Source organism: Berghia stephanieae, chromosome 2, assembly GCF_034508935.2.
Source record: "Berghia stephanieae isolate SIO BIC M18660-M18661 chromosome 2, UCSD_Bste_1.3, whole genome shotgun sequence".
Lineage (NCBI taxonomy): Eukaryota > Metazoa > Mollusca > Gastropoda > Nudibranchia > Aeolidiidae > Berghia > Berghia stephanieae.
The window spans coordinates 124,010,150-124,027,649 of NC_088361.1; the positions used below are offsets into that span (position 1 = coordinate 124,010,150).

Genomic DNA, 17,500 nt, shown 5'->3' on the forward strand with positions numbered 1-17,500 from the left:
ATAGAAACATCACCATGCAAATTTACTTTACAAGTATGTAAGTTGTTTTTTTTTTTTTCTTTCTTTTATATTTACAAATGAAGCATGTGTAAGTCATTTTCGTCTGGCACCACTTTATACTGTAAGCACGCCACGCCGCTGTTAAAGAGGATTTTTTAAAGGCGCACAATTGTTACTTTAGTTCCTAGGCTATTCATCGTCTTCACTTCAACACGTAAGAACATTCACGACGACAACGAATGGAATAAAACTTCGAGGTTGTCCTCTCCCTAGGAAATTCCATTATGTAGTACAGTACGGAAAGCCTTAGGCAGAGATTTGCCCAGGACCTGGGAATGTCACCTCGTGACAAAAATCACAAGTTTGTCCTTTCAATGTGACTGTGTGTCCATGTTCAGAAATGAGACCATAATTTTGTTTTGTCCGGGGCCGTTTGTGATATTTTTCGAGGGGAAGGCAATCGGATGCAAATTTTCTAACGGATTTTTTTGGTGCATCACTCTTGACGGAAATCCAGTAGCCTCTCTCGATAAGTCTATTATTACAACCTCAGACGCAGTCATTTGGTTAAAGGATTCGCTTAAGTTCCATGTTTGGCATAGTCACCGTTGTCTTACTTTTTTTTTCTTCTGGAAGACGTGGAAAATTCTAGGTATACCTACACTATTTAATTTTGGCGCTGATCTGACTTATGATTTTGCAATTAATTGCGGTAAAACTCATCAAACTCAACGATTGATAAGGCTTTTAAAAAAAAAGGAAAAGAGGACAGAAACAGGTTTTTCTCTTCTAAACATGATGGTAAATCAGGCCGACCAAAGTTTCCCATCTCATGACGGATTACTATTACTCCCATGTTTTGAAAGAGGATGTTTAAAAAACAAAAATAAACAAAAAATTAAAATAAGATCATAAACGAATTAATGCGGGATTTTGAAAAAAATAGTCCTGTAATATTGTATGCATTTAAATGCGTTACGGATTGACCGCGGAGTTGGCTCATAAAAATAACGATCTCTCTATTTCTTCCACTTGATGATAAAAGGAATTTCCATTTCGACATCAGCTCACTGCCCACACATATTTTTCATCAATCCTCCTATCTTTTCTTCATTATTCGTCTATATTGAAATCAATGTTTTCTAACGCGCCGTGAAGAAAGAATGATACATACATTCAAGCCTTACCTTTATTAATAATATGTACCTTCATGGTTATCCAATACCTAGAGTTTGAATTTCAGCCAAAGGCATTGTCCTTTTCACAGCCTTTGCAATCTAGTCCTTTATTTTTCACAAATTTCAGTCTATGATATTATATATATATATATATATATATATATATATATATATATATATATATATATATATATATATATGTGTGTGTGTGTGTGTGTGTGTACAGAGTTTCCATAACGTTCGGGTGAATGGTAATATAATAAAATCACACACATAGACACACACACACACACACACACACACACACACACACATATATATATATATATATATATATATATATATATAAATATAATATTATAATATATATATTTTTATATGCTCTAATTATCGAGCACTCTCGTACATACAAGTACCCAATAACACTCATGATTATATATATATATAATATATATATATATATATATATATATATATATATATATATATATATATATATAATGTAAATTTTCACTCACATTTTTTGCCGAAACGACTCGTTTCTGTGTTTTTCCTTTAGTTTACACTTGATCAGTCGGCATAATCCATTCTGTCATGTCCGTAGAAAACTCCAAACTAAAGTTGTTTCTCTGTGTCGTGGTGATTAGTTTTGATGTGTATTGTGATGTGCTCTCATGTTTATATTATGAGTGTGTGTGTGTGTGTGTGTGTGTGTGTGTGTGTGTTTGTATGTGCGTGTAGGCGTATATATATATATATATATATATATATATATATATATATATATATATATATATATGTACAGAGTTTCCAAAAAGTTCGGGTGAATGGTAATATAATAAAATACATCGTGTTTATTTAATAAATCAATTTAATTCAATTGGTAAGTTGATGAATCATGTTTCTTACACCATTTTTCTCATATTCAAAGCTTATTTAATGCACTTTTAAATATTCAGTTAAAATCGAGGCACATGTTTTTATTGTCATCTATTCCAGACACACTGATTGGTAATGTGTTTCCCCAAGTGGTATAAATCTGTAATCTTTATTGCTTTTTCTGTTATTATATCTCGGGAAAATAAGCCAAAAGGATAAAGGACTGGTGAACACTGGAATAGCATCTTCTTTCAATCCCACGAAGATAAATTATGTTATTGTCAAAAGCATGAATCAGTATAGATTAAATAAATAGACGTTGGGGTCTCCAATGTGCCCAGACTTTGCGAGACTAGACTAGACTGATCTTCTATGTAGAGGATATCTGCAAAATAACAATGAAGAAAACACCTAAACTCGAAACAACCCATAACATATGACCATTTATGAAACGCATTTCAAAGGATTAACCATGCTCAATGCGCTTCACAATGTTTCATTTATTTCCCTAGCAGGCCTTATGGAACCATGCTATTTCCATTCCGTACAGTACCTACCCACCAGTCGAGAGTGCCTTTTTTTTTGCACTAAAACTCTGACAACATCTAGTAGCCAGATAGTAGAGTGAGGTAATGTGTGTAAAATGCCTTGCCAAAGGACACAACCTTATTATCGTTTGACTTTGTGACGAGACATCGTGCCGCTGAGCCACCAAGCCACATTAACCAGTAGTAAACTATAATTTAAAAAAAAATGAAATAAAGAGAAAAATTTATCAATAATAAATGAATTAAAAAAAAAAAAAAAAACCAGAGGGGAAAATACAACCATCCAAAACAAATCACATATTACTCAATTTTCTAAGGATAAGTGCAGGGAACTAAGACGTCGAAAAAAGTATTGGCGAAGAAACTCAGAAACATTGAAATTCACGAAGATTTACTCTTGCGTTGCCTTTTCCGGTTTTACTTTTATAGGTAATGGAAGAATCTGTTTATTTATGTTTTGAAATCGCCCACAATCGCCATAATTTATTTATTCTAGTCACGAAATTCATGCGGTATGGCATCATTTAAAACCACTGGGTTTATATAATGTGTGAGACAGCCGTGATTTATGTTTTTTAGTCTTCGGTGGAAGGCTTTTTATGTCGATAAATTGCAAACATCAACAAACCCCCCTGTATGAAATAACTGATGGAATAATTGTGATTTTTGATTGATGTTTAAAAACGTAAAAAAAATTACTTGTGGGCTTTTATTTATTCTCCTCTGAATCCATATTAATTTAGCATTAAAAAGTTTGTTCTCGATTAGATTACTATTATTATCTCTAGGCTATGTGGTTGTGGTGAGTGTGATGTACTGATGTACTGTTTACTGTAGGTAGAGTCGGAGTAGAGTAGAAATTTTTGATTGAAGCTGAAGTAGATTTTGAGTTTGAGTTAGTAGTAAAAGAAGTGGAGGTTGACCATGAATCGAAAATAGTGAAGAAATAGAAGTAGAAGGGAATGCATTTCTGGAAATAAGAAAGACTAAGTGTGGTTTTGTCCCACTAACTTAACTGAACTGTCTTACTACTTGGTGGCCCTATTTGCCTATTGATTGATATGATATATGATGGGAGGTCGTCTGTTTTTAATATTAATATGAAGGCCATGTGATGACCCCACAGTCACCAGGCAGACACTTCGACTCCAGTTGCCGTCCAATTGAGTGTTGAGCCTGAGTCCTCCTGGTCCCTTTGCCTTTACACTTTACTTTTACTTTTACTTTTTATTTTTACACACTCAACACTCTCACACACTCCCTCCCCCCATCTCATCATTTTCAAATTCCGTTAAAGAATTAGTATTCGGTTACATATCTACATACTCATAATGAAGAGCACACCTCGTCAACTTTTGTATTTGTTGAAATCGCATTTTCTCTTCTATTACAGGGCTAAAGATGACCAGGTACTCGAAAGAGCCAGACAACCCGGCCAAATGTAAGTCATTCTGTAAAGTTAATACATAAATAGGCACTTTGATAAAACTCAAAATATCTTGATTTGACTCAGTCAGGGGGATGGGACTTGAAAAAACATAAAATTTGATACCTTATTTGTTTCTCTACGACCTACGGTTCCAGAGTTATTTATATTTTTCTATTGAAATTTTTTGTCAATTTTACAGAGAGAATCTGTGATCTCACTGCTGCCTCAAAACCAGCATCTCGCGGCGATCGGGAAATTTTGAGTTTTACAGTCAACATGGCCCACTTATTGTTTTCAGTAATTTTGTTTCAATTAAAATATAATTGGCAAGTGTTAGGTATCATTTTACTGGTCAGAAAATAAGCTTTATTTTCATATAAATCATTTTTATGGATGGAAAGTATGGAAAAAATTAAGGATAAATGAAAAGGGGGAAAAATATGAGGTTTTTGTCCTAAAAAGTGGGGTTGATGGCGGAAAATAAAATAATGAGCGAGTGTATCAATTTTGATGAAATTTGGGAGAGATATTCTTCAATTAATTGTCTATCGATGTATTAAGTATAATTAAAATGTATCCATAATTTAAAAAGTTCTTATAATTCAAAAATTTATAATTTTTTATTACATAAGCTTTCTGAGAAATATAATCAGGAATTAAGAATTAAATACACTGTTAGATAGCTTGTTTTGTGCCCTTTATAATGATACCAAAGTTAGTCACATAGGTTCACAAATAACGCCATGGTGACCAAAACAGTAAAGGGTCAAAAATAAAGTTCCAAAAGACGAGTTTCACCTTACAGTGAGCCTATCGGCGGCCACTGGACTGGAGTTATCAAAGTGCCTAACATAAATATAAAATTCATATTAAAACTACTGAACCCTTCATTATTTATTCACCAATTATAGTCCTACTTATAGCCCAAGTCCAATGCAAACACATAGCATTAATTCTAAGTGCACTTTATCTTTATACCCAGAGGGTTAAATTTATTAATGGCTGATATTTACTGCCTGAATCTTGCACCCTATTATATATATATATGAAGGTGGCGTTTTTATGCACCTCCATTGGCGGTGATGGTAACTTAATGAAAATGTTGCTGCATACATCCATGAGGATTAAATAGTTTTAGATTGTAGTTCAGTACGCTGCTTCTTGATTTCCGATGTACGTTTATACAATGATAATAAATTAGAGAATAATAACAACAATTTAAAAAATCAAAAGTAAAAAGAAACATGGCACACAAATACTGATCTCAAATAAATAAATAATTTTAGAAAATTAAAATCGAAGTATTTTCTGGTTTTATATTTCGATTTTTTTAGATTATTATTATTCTTATTTTGCTTTATTAACAAAAACATCCTACAGATGTCACTATATAACTTTCGCCATGTCCAAATACAGAAACACAATATCGCTGATGAAAGTGGGTGGGTTGCGCATGCGTGACGGTGTATAAAAACGATCCGTTAAGATACACCGTCAGTGGAGGTGCATAAAAACACTACGATATATGAAGTGTGATCAACCAAGTTTTTCTAACATTTGATTTTTAAATTCTGAATTTCAGCTGCCAAGGCCCGGGGCTCATACTTGCGTGTTCACTTTAAGGTACGTCACAATTCTGGTTAGAATTGAAGATCTAGGAATTAACGTTTTTAAAAACAAATATTTTGTTAAAATATTCAAATTAGGCTTCCTGATTTGTGACAAAAAGAAATAACTTGGCCTCTAAAACTACGTTCAAGCTATTCTATTTTACAAATTTATATTTTGTGTAATTTGCTTCTTTACTATAAATCTTTTCAGTAATTAATCATATGTGTGCGTCACTGACATAGTCACATGGTGAAAATTTTTGTTTTGCGAGTTTTTCCATTTTTTGAAGGCCCAATGTCTCCTGAGCATTTTAACCTTTATTTGAAGCAAATTTGATGATTTTTCATGAAGTTATGGTCATATGCATGGGCTAGGGTGTGAAACCCAAATTTTGAGAAAATCGTTTCCAAAGTTGACAAGAGTTGATATTAAGTATAATAATTACCTTCATAAAACAATTAAAATAAAATATGTTTTGATTTTAACAAATGGAAATTTAATATACGTAAGGAAATTGTAAGATTTGATTTTTGTACTCTTCACTTTTTTCCCCCCTGTTTTAAAAAATGAGTGGAATAATAAATGATATAGTTTCAATTCGATAAAAATACATCTTAAACTTGAATCAAGTCATTTAAAGCATCTTCCTATAAAATTCTATTTTATATACTCCCCCCATTATTTATAGGATTCTTGCTGAATTGTGTCTCAATGAAGGTTTTACATTTCAGATAGTTTGTAGAAAACTATCTGCATTGAAATTGTAATTATTCTCAACATGTGGTCGAAATTCCTAGAAAGTTAACATGGTTTATTGAAATCCAACACTCAACAATTACTGAGTCATTAAAAAAAAAATTAGGAAATGTCTTGGTGACCACATTTAAAAATTGTTTTATACGTTCCTAAATGAATTAGCCCCAAATGCGTAATGGTTTCATGAATTTTGTCTGAGAGGGATCATGAGATGTACTTTTAGCCTAAAATTATTGTCATCTTAATTTTTTTGTCCACCTCACAGAACACAAGGGAAACTGCCCAGACCATTAAACACATGCCTTTGAAGAGAGCCAACAGATATCTGAAAAATGTGATCAACTTTAAAGAGTGTGTCCCTTTCAGGCGATTCAATGGTGGTGTTGGAAGATGTTCCCAGGTAAACTGTCCTAGAAGATAGTACAGATTTAAAAGAAATGTGAATGTTTCTAAATTATACATGCTTTTCTATCTTTATTTTTTTTGTGTTATTTCGTCATGAAGTTGTATTTAATTGGATCTCTATTTTGTTTTTCAGGCCAAACAGTGGAATGTCACTCAAGGAAGATGGCCCAAAAAGAGCGCTAAATTCTTGCTTGATTTGTTGAAGAACGCAGAGGCCAATGCTGAGCTCAAGGTTTGTGCAAATTTGAGACTTTAGTTTGTATATAGTCAGAATTTTTTGAACAAAGGTCCTCAAAGATCACATTCTAGAATTTTTGGTCAGTTTAATGTTGTCAGGAAGGATGAAATGCCAACTTCTTGACAATGTTGTTCTTGGACCAAGAATTATATGCAAGTTATCCCTTTTAATTAGTGCCGCGCTGAAGACCGTCTGGACCGCGGTCCGACGGTCTTTTAGCTGTGAACCGAAGACCGGTCCCAGAGGGGAAGATCGGCGGCGGTCCTCACTTCTTATCACCTTTCAACTAGTGCGGGGCGGTCCTTGCAAGGACCACGGTCCTACGGTCTCGCGCCATAGCCTACTACTTCCCCAGCGATTCGTTGCTTCGGTTGCCTATCTTCCACCAATCACCACCCATCCCACTTAATTAATCGCACCCACCCCACTTTGCCATACACTAAACGACACAGACGACCAACAACCTCCACTCCGCAAACCGCCCTTTCGTGTGTGAGATGGGGGGAACAGGAGGCGCACGCCTTGGACGATTCCATTATACGGGGTAAATTTCAAAATTTACTACACCATAATGATCGCAATGACAATGATCTATGGTGAAGGCATGACCCCTCTTCTCTAATGGGTTATTGTTTGAAATGTATGTGACTACAAAAGATGTGTGTGTTTGTGTGTGTGTGTGTGTGTCGAACCTAGCAAGTAGCAAATCCGATTTTTTGTTTTCTTTTGTCCATCTCTTGTCACCACTCCTTTCTATCGCAGTGTTGTCATTTAAAATAATACAATAATATTAAAATTTCGTTTGGTGTTTTTACTAATCAAATAATATGAGTTTCATTAGTTTCTTCCTTCCAAAAAACCCAGTTATAACGTCTGAATTTTTAAAAAGTCCAATAGAATATTTGGGGACCCCGATAGCTCAGTTGATAGAGCACTCTCTTTATACGCAAAGGGCCAGAGATCGATCCCGGGTGCAGTCGATTTTTTTCTGAATCCCTGTCTACTCAGCAATGAATGGGTAGCTGAGTTTGTTAGATCTGGCGAAAAGTCACCATCGACCCCTCTTATCACCTCATCCACCCCCTCTTATTATAACTTCACGTCTCTCTCTTACTCTTCAATGCTCGCTGCCCTCTAATGTGTGTGTGTGTGTGGGGGGGGGGGGTAGGAGTTGCGTGTGTGTATCAACGCCACGAACAACTCGATCAACGCCTTGGGCGATGCCATTATCTCCGTTAATGGGGATAAATTTCAAATTTTATTAAATTATCGAAGTAACAATGAAGTACGGTGAGCAAATAAAGAAGGCATCACCCCTCTTCTCTAATTAGGTTACAATTTGAAATGAGTGTGACTACTCCGTGTGTTTTACTCTTGTAGGCCACTGTTTTCATCGTGTAGCGGTCTTTAACGGTTCAAGAATGAACTATCCCACGCTCTCAAAGGTCAAACCGGTTCGAATTTCCAACAGTCTCTCAGGAATGTTCAATGTCGAAAAGGGCCGGTCCTAGGACTAGGACCGGTCCTTGCGGTCTTCATTTCCCTAGGACCGTGGTCCTTAAGCTTGCCAAGGACCGCCCCGCACTACTTTTAATACAGCTAAATCAGACCTGCCTACAAAACATTTGTATAACTCAGTGATGATAATCTACAAATATCTAGCTAAAACGAGAGCTGTATTCACTGCAATATAATGTCAGTTTTAGCATTGATATACCTTTCAATATAAGAAAGGAAGCAGATTGAAAATGTGAGATAATAAGGAAAGTCAACCTGGATGATTTGTTGGCCCCCAAAAGAACCTATATAGAAATTTAATTTTACATAAATTGACTTTAAAAAGTCGGTTATTGTGATCTGTTTTTGAAGGCCAGGAACAATTTTATAGATTGGCTTTTGAGTGAGGTCTTGAGACTTGAGATGGCCGGGAGGTCACTGGCTGTCTTCTATTCCCCTTTGCTTTTGAGTGAGGTCTTGAGACTTGAGATGGCCAGGGGGTCACTGGCTGTTTTCTGTTTTCTTCTTCTTCTTCTTCTTCGTTCCCGTCACGTCACATGGTCAGTCCGGTCTGGTGAATGAAGCCCACAGTGGTCCTGAGGTCGTCCTCACTGCCGTACAGCTTCTTTGAGTATGGGGTTGGATCAGGCCAGAAGTTCCTTCTCAACTGCTGGTACCTTGGACATTCCATTAGGACATGATGTCCATTTTCATTTTCAAGTCCGCAATCACATTGTCCAGAGGCACCTGCTCTGGACATCCTCCACATATGTTCCTTTAACTGGTTGTGTCCAGTTCTCAGTCTGAAGATGATGACCTGTTCCTTTCTGTTGAGCACCTTGATTGGGTCATTCATGTTGTATTCTGGGTGCTTCTCTCTCCATCTCTGAGACTGGATAAATTTGGCCATTTTGTTAATTTCTCCTGTTGAGTACATTGGGGAGGGTTGCTGCATGCGACTGCCTGCCTTTGCCAGTTGGTCAGCGATCTGATTTCCAAGTATCCCACAGTGTCCTGGAATCCACTGCAGTACAATGTTGGTAAACTTGCTTAGCTTCATGAGGTCTTCCACCAAGGCGTCTATATCATCCGCAAAGGACATCATTATATCCTCCAGAATTTTCTTAGCATCTGTTAAATCACTATGTGTCTTGGCTTTTCATTTTCTGAGAGGATTTGCTTAACAGCTTCATGGATTGCATCTGCCTCTGACTTGTAGATTGAAGTGCGAGTACCAGTCGGTTTGCTGATCTCCTTTTGTTGACCATTTGTGTACTCGATGTGCACTCCCAGGCCCCCGCAAGTGTGTTCTTTATTGCATGAACCATCTGTATAGATTCTTGTCCATTTTTTTTCAGGGTAGTTTTGGTCTATGCACTTCTGTACAGACTTCTTGATTTCTTCGCCGTGTTTTTGTTTTGTTGAAATGTCACCAACGGAAGTCTTGATTTTCAAGTGATTTTGCCTTTTCCAAATTGGTACTCTGATATTTGCTTTGCGTTTTTGGGTCATTATTTCGTCAAGTTCGTGATCTTTTTCAATTTTCTTGGCTCTTTCAATAAAGTGTGATCTTTTCAGCCGCCTAGTTTTCTTTTATTGCGCTCTAGCGTGAAGAGGCTGATCTGTATGTGCGGCTATGTGGTCTTGTGGTATGACACTCGCTTTCGGATCGGAAGGTCCTGGGTTCGAGCCTCGCTCGGCGCATAGTTGAGTCCTTTTAACTCACATTCTCTTGCCGTACTCAGTTGTAAAATGAGTACCTCAACGTTAACAGCGTTGTCTCTGTCCCTAAAAATTATAATATCGCCTCACAGGCGTCATGTCGCGTCCTATATGTTAAGTGTTTCTGTTGGCCAGGGACCCCTTATAAAGCGCTTTGAGCACGTTTAGTGGATATTGCGCTATATAAAAGCTAATTTTTTAGAGAATGCGGGTGGTTGGATGGGAGCATCACCCTTGAACCATATACCTATGATGTTCGCATGGGTGTACGATCCGATAGTGATGTCGTTTCTTCTTCTCTTTACTAGCCTATCCTGCTTCTTTGGTTTGTGATTGTATTTTTGACAGGGGATATTTTTTTTTCTGTAAATCTTCTGCCTGTTTGTTCTTGGTTATTAATAATTTAGCTTATGATATGTTTAGGTTATGATTTTGATTTACATTTGTACTATTTTTGTTAGATTGCTTGTTTTTTTGTTTCAGCGGTCTCTCATATAACCTCAATTGTGTTGGAAGAGACCTAAAGCAACAAACAAACAAACAAAAAAAGGCTGATCTGTCATTGTTTTCACGTCTGTGTATTGTTTCAAAATTTTTGATTCCCTTCTTTCTGATAGAGATGTAAGTCCTGTTATGGTTTCCATTGCATGAATCGGCGTCGATTTCATTCCTCCACTTATTATCCTCATGTTGCTGTTTTGCACTTTGTCCAGTTTTTCCATTTGAGTTTTGGAGCAGTTTCCCCATGCAGATATCCCGTATTCTAGCGCTGGTCTCACATATCCTGTGTAAGTTTGTTACAGTATATCGGAGCTAGCTCCCCAAGTTGTTCCAGCTAGTTTTTTCAAGAGTTGTGTTCGCTTTACCCCAACTTTCTGACTGTTGCTGATTTGATTTTTCCATGTTAGTCTTGGGTCAAAATGGACTCCTAGGTATTTTGGTGCGTCGTCTTTTTCCAATTCATGGTCTTCAATACGTAGCTTTGCTTTTTCATCTTTTGGGGAGAGGCTAAATATTGTGAACTTTGTCTTCACTGCATTTATTTTCATCGCCCAGTTGTCAGTCCATTCTTTGATATTATCCAGTGTGATTTGCATCCTGTGTTGTGCCTTGATTAAGTTTTGGTCAGAGCTAGGTCATCTGCGTACATCGACATTTTCACTCCTCGACATAGTGTTTCTCTTATATCATTTACATAGAGAAGAAATAGTGTAGGTGATAGTACTCCACCTTGTGGGACTCCATGTTTTAGTTTTGCTTCTCTTCTTTTTTGACCTTGTGTTGTTACTCTTGCCTTTCTTGTTTTTAAGTAGTTTTGTATCCAGTTGAGCATGTTATGGGATACTTTTGATTTTTGTAGTTTATATACCAGACCTTTTTTCCACACTTTGTCGAATGCTTTTTCAAAGTCCACCCATACCACAATTTTTTTCTTTCCATCCTGAAACGAGTCTTCTATTTCTTGGGATATGTAGGTTACTTGATTTTCAGTACTCCTATGTCTTCTGAAACCAGCTTGTTCATTTATAAGCACATTATAGTTTTCAAGATACCACATCAGTCTGGAGTTGATAATTCTTTCTATCAGCTTGCACATGCAGCTTGTAAGACTTATAGGTCGGTAATTTGCGGCTTCATTTGCTTGTTTTCCTTCTTTCTTAATTGGGACAATAAAAGCCTTTTTCCATATATCTGGTATTTTACCAGTTTTCCAAGTGCTGTTGTAGAGTTGTAATAGCTTCTTTTTCGCTGTCTTTCCAAGATGGATAAGCATCTCATTTGTTACTTCGTCTGGGCCTGGCGATTTCTTTGTTTTTAACACTTTGAGAGAGCTTTCTAGTTCTTCCATAGTTAGCTTCTTTGTCATTGTCATTACTTCATCTATGGCTTCCTTAAGTTCCTTTTTTTGTTTTCTGCATTCTTTTCTAACTCTTTTCTTCAGTTCTTTTTCTATTGTGTTGTCACTAATTTTTTTGAACTGCTCCATGAATAGGTCTGCAGCTTGTTGTGGACTGACAAGTTCTCCATCTTTTTCCAAAGCGGGAGGGGCGTAGTGGTTCGGTTCTCTATTTAGGGCTTTTGTAAGTTTCCAAAGTTTATTTCCATCTTTTTCGAAGTTAAGGCTATGCGTTTTTTCTTTCCATGCCATTTTGGATGTCGTTGCCATTTCTTTTTTAAAGGTAGCTTCTGCCTCTTTATATGCTGCAATATTGTCATCACAGGGGTCTGCATCAGCCTTTTCTCTTGTTTCCGATACTTCATTACTTAACTGATTAAGATCGTCTGTCCAGAGTGGTATATAATTTTTTCTTGCTCCCCTTGGGATACTTTCTTTTGCTGCTTTTAGGATGGCCTTTGTCAGTTCTGTTTTCTGAGTTGCTTTGTCTTCATCTTGGAATGGGACTACTTAGAATTGTCCTAGCTCTGGTCGGAATTCTTGACTATGACGGAAGCATATATAGCTATGGTTTTGGGAGATGATGTTTTTTTCCTTGTAAATCATTTTCTCTTATCTACTGATAGTTGTATTTTTCGTTTTGAACATATCATGTAAACATTAGAGTGTATCCCTCTCATGGGTCAAAGTCTGCCGGCTGTGGCTGGTGGGCCGGCCTATCAAAGAATTTCAGTTAACCCTGCCGGCCAATGAAAAGTGCTGCTGGCAGGATTAGTAAATTGACAACTTGATTTATCGTCATCATGTCTTGTCTTATTTTGACTCCTGTGCTCAGGTTGATGAATTTTGGTGACACTCTTATTTGTATGAAGTTGATGCAGACAGGCTGGTGCCAAATGTTAAATACTGACACAAGACCAAGGTCTTGGATGAGTAGATAAAGGGAAGGGGATTGGGCTGGGGGAAAATTAAATTACTCCTGCTGAGTAGTCTCTCTCTCTCTTCTCTTCTCTCTCATCTCTCTCTCTCTCTCTCTCTCTCTCTCTCTCTCTCTCTCTCTCTCTCTCTCTCTCTCTCTCTCTCTCTCCTCTCTTCATCACTCCCCCCTTTCCTCTTCTCTCTCTACTCTCTTCCTTCCTTCCTCTTCTCTCTCTCTCTCTTTCTCTCTCTCCTCTCTCTCTCTCTCTCCTCTCTCTCTCTATCTCTCTTCTCTCTTCTCTCTCTCTCTTCTCTCTTCTTTTCTCTCTCTTCCTTCCTCTCTCTCTCTCTCTCTTCTCTTCTCTCTCTCCTTTCCTACTCCATCTACTTTCTTTATTTTTATAGATCTACATTGATTGTATGTTATAAAAGTGTTAGTATGGTGGTTGTATTTGTAATGGTGATATCGTGGTGGTGGTATTGGTGATGATGATGTAGTGGAGAAGGTTGTGGTAGTGGTGGTGAAGATTATAATGAGTGTCTTCACACCACCACTACTAAACCACCACCACCACCACATCATCACCGCCACCACCACTGCTATATTTTTAAATTTTTTTTATATTCACCACCACATCACTATCACCACTACTCCAACCACCACCAGCATAATCATCTTCACCATCACCACTTACAGCCACCAACACTGTATAGTCATTCATCATCATCATTACCACCAATACTACTACTACTACTATTGTTCATTTTTACATTTTATATAGCACGTCTTGGTTTTGGAGCTTAACTTGCTTTGAAGAAAAAGGGGATTAGGATTGTATTTGACATTGTGCTTAAAATTATCAATTTGAATAGATAAAGTTAATATTTTGTGGAAATTCCTGTTTCTGCATTGAAATACTTCATAGTGGTGTCTGAAATTCCTGTGAGCCAAATTTTAAGTTCGTGTCTCTGATGTACCGGTATAATCAAGATTGCGGCCTTTAAAATTGCTTTTGGAAAGAGTTTATAAAAAGTAAAGTTAAGTTATGTCTAAATGATAGGAATAAATGTAGGCACAGTCCTAATAATAGTAACATACTACATAATATTGCATTAATATGACATTATATGCTATTTTTGTATTTGGTTTGACTTTGACCTATGGACCCCTGTGTTTGATCGAGGGACTGGTTTTGTTTTGCTGGCTTTTCAATTTTTCTAACTTTGACCCATGATCCCTCTTAGTAAGATCCTGTGCTGGCATCTGAATGAGACATTAGGTGATCCCAAACTAACTACACTGTCCCCTACTTGAATAGTTTCTCCTTTCTCTCACTTTTCTTTATTGGTGCTTTAATTGTAATTCTATATTTTTTTGACCACCCCATTTTCATTGGCACTGATCTGACCTAAATGTGCTGTAAAACCTTTAAAAGCAAAAACAAACAGTGGACTGGCACTTTCGATGACGTCAAATAAGGAAGCACCTTCAGGACGTTCTTGTGGAAAGCAGCTTAGGATCTAGATATTTATACTATTGCAGTATGGATGGAAACTGGTTCCAATGGTGTAGCATCCTCATCTGACTGCATCAGGTGTTCTTATCACATCAGCAACAATGGTATCCTAGGTGGGGATCCTGACCTCCCATAGCGGGCAGGGAGGTACTTGCTGTGTCTTCTATCACCCTGTATCTGTTTTGCGACTTGCTTTCTGTCTTAGTCTTGGAATGGGATTACTTGGTTTTGTCCTGACCCTGGCCGCAGTCCTTGGCTGGGAGGGAAACAGTCAAATGTATAGTTATAGTTTTGGGAGATTATATTTTTTTCCTTGTAAATCATCTCTCCGTTATGTATTGTTATTTTTTATTTTTTACATATGATTTGTAATCATTTGAGTGTATTCCTCTTAGTGGGATCTTGTGCTGGTGTCTGGGTGAAACTTTTAAGTGATCTCAGACTAAGTACTTCGATAGTGTGCTCTTGGAATCTACATCTGTTCCCTATTTGATCTAATTCTCCTTTGTCTTACTTTTTCTTGGGTGCTTTAATGTAATTCTAGAACTTATTACTATCCTATTTTCTTCCTTTTTACTGGCGCTGATATGACCTTGAATGTGTTGCAAGCGCTGTAAAACCCTTAAAAACAAACAAAACAAAACAACGATGGTATCTACTAAGACTTCATTGCTAAACTCAAGGTGCATTCCTCAAACATTGTGTCAAGTAGCAGGAAGATACTGAGCCACTCAAAAAGGTTTCCAAGCTATTAACATTGTTGCTCACATTTTCATTGGCTGTTGCCCTTTCTCTCACTCAAATTTGAACAAAAATTTGATTTGCAATGGTTTTTTTTTAAAATATTTATTTTTGGTTCAATTTAATTTTTATATGCTTTCTCCTTGTGTCAGGGCTTGGATACAGAGCATCTTGTCATTGAACACATCATGATTAATGCTGCTCCTAAAATGAGAAGGAGAACCTACCGTGCTCATGGACGTATCAATCGTAAGTACAGTTGTCTTTTGACCGTATCATTATAGCCTAGAAAGGATATTCTCTAAGGCTTTTTAATTGTTAATGTCATGGCTTCAAGACCTGCCTAGGACTACGAGAAATAAGTAGAATTATGAATTTTTGGCTCCAGCTACAGAGCTGCATAGGACTCAATAAATCTTGTTGAGCAGGAAAGTCTAGTTTCTTGGAACCTGTATTCAGGACTTTGGCGCATTTTTGGACCACGATGAGCAAATAGAAAAAATATGTTTGGGTTTCGGTCACTAATGAATTGGACTTTGTATGCCTTTAATAAATCCGTTGAATGGTCCCAATTGTCCTTGTAATTATTGATATTTCAATCTTATAATTTAACCTGTCTTAGCCATGGTTTTTTTAAAAATCTTTTTTTTTTCATGTTTCCTTTGTGAATACAGAATGCTTTTATGAGGGTTTTAGCTAATTTTATTTTATGTATTTACTTTACAGCTTACATGAGCAGCCCTTGTCATATTGAGCTTATATTGACTGAAAAAGAGTCAGTTGTTGCCAAGCCAACTAATGATGATGAACCAGCAAGGAAGAAAAAGGTGTCCAAAAAGAAGATGCAGAGAAAGAAGTTAATGCAGAGAGAATAGGCAGAATTAAGAAATAAATGAGTATGATTGTTAAATAAAAGTGGTGTTCTCTTTTTTATTGTTATTTTTTATCCTGAGTGAAAGTGTAACTATTGGGTTGGGAGAATATTTATTGTTTGTACAGTAACAGTAGTCATTTATAAATTTGTAATCTCTGGGTGGGATCCTTTGACCTTCCATGGTGGGCAGGAGGTTATTTGCTGTTTTCTATATCTCTTTATATTTGTTTTCGGAGTTGCTTTCTGTCTTTGTCCTTAAAAGAGGGGGAAACAGTCAAATGTTGTATATTAGTTTTAGATGATGCCCTTTTTTTCCTTGTAAATCCTCTGTTATGTGTGCTGTAAGATATGTTTTCTGTTTTGGATTCTGTAAACGTGATCTCAAACTAAGCACGCTGTTAGTGTGCTCTTGGAATCAACATATGTTCCCTATTTGAACCAGTCCCCTTTATCTTACCCTTTTCTTGCAATTCTAGAATTTTTAACTATCCCTTTTACTTCAATCTTCATTGGCTTGTATTTGCAAAAGGCCCCATGGGCCCATCACTGCAAATGTTCAGTTAGCACTGGCACTGAAATGGTCTAAATGTTTCGCAAGGGCACTGATAGTGTGTCCTTGTAAACTGTAATCTACATGTTCCCTATTTGAACCAATTCCCCTTTTTTACTAACTTTCTTTTGGGTGATTTAATTTAATTGTAATTCTTGAATTTTTTGACTATTCAATTTCTTCCTTTTTGCTGGCGCTGATTTCATCATAAAACCTTTAAAATCAAACAATACCAATCTGATGTCACAAAAGGCGAGTAATGACTGACTGATCAACATGTTGATACACTTAACTTAGGCCTGTGTTGAGTGAGGAGTATACAACTCGGCTGATTTGATAACTATGCCTAATGAGAAGTGAAGCCTGAGGCTGTTATTTCTTATCAATGGGATGGGGCGCTTCTCCAACCTCGTCAATGTAGATCTGGTCAATCGTTCTTCTAGGATGAAGTGGTGTAGTTTATCTACCATGTCAAATTCTTCAGTGTTTGTCAGGGGTCATGTCATATTCCGATGACTCATCCTCATCTTCATTGTCTTGTCTTGTGTGGCTGAACGGAGTCCAGTGGTTCCTGAGATGTCAGTTGACCGCTAATGGGTATATTGTATATTGTTACGAATTGATCAAATGTTTTGGCTGAAAAGTTGTGTGGAACGGGAACAGCGTCAATTTCATATGGCTGTTGGTGGTCACTCCAAGTTGTAGTTGTAGCGTTTAAGCGGAGATAGTGTGAGATTAAG

The 17,500-nt window shown here is 36.8% G+C and overlaps 1 protein-coding gene across 1 annotated transcript; it reads left to right on the top strand.

The window, feature by feature from the left end:
• The first annotated feature begins 3,930 nt into the window (after positions 1-3,930).
• LOC144966504 (large ribosomal subunit protein uL22-like) lies at positions 3,931-16,251 on the top strand. The gene is made up of 6 exons (XM_078903122.1): positions 3,931-4,046; positions 5,617-5,657; positions 6,667-6,801; positions 6,940-7,038; positions 15,489-15,585; positions 16,063-16,251. Exons 1-6 carry the CDS (start codon positions 4,007-4,009, stop codon positions 16,209-16,211), a joined length of 561 nt encoding a protein of 186 aa, XP_078759248.1. The 5' UTR covers positions 3,931-4,006; the 3' UTR covers positions 16,212-16,251.
• Positions 16,252-17,500: the final 1,249 nt, after the last annotated feature.

Bases quoted from the DNA above. Each gene is read 5' to 3' on its own strand.
- LOC144966504 (XM_078903122.1), top strand. From the start codon at position 4,007: ATGACCAGGTACTCGAAAGAGCCAGACAACCCGGCCAAAT. The intron at 5,658-6,666 runs GTACGTCACAAT...TCCACCTCACAG, and splicing joins ACTTGCGTGTTCACTTTAAG to AACACAAGGGAAACTGCCCA. The intron at 15,586-16,062 runs GTAAGTACAGTT...TTTACTTTACAG, and splicing joins TGCTCATGGACGTATCAATC to CTTACATGAGCAGCCCTTGT.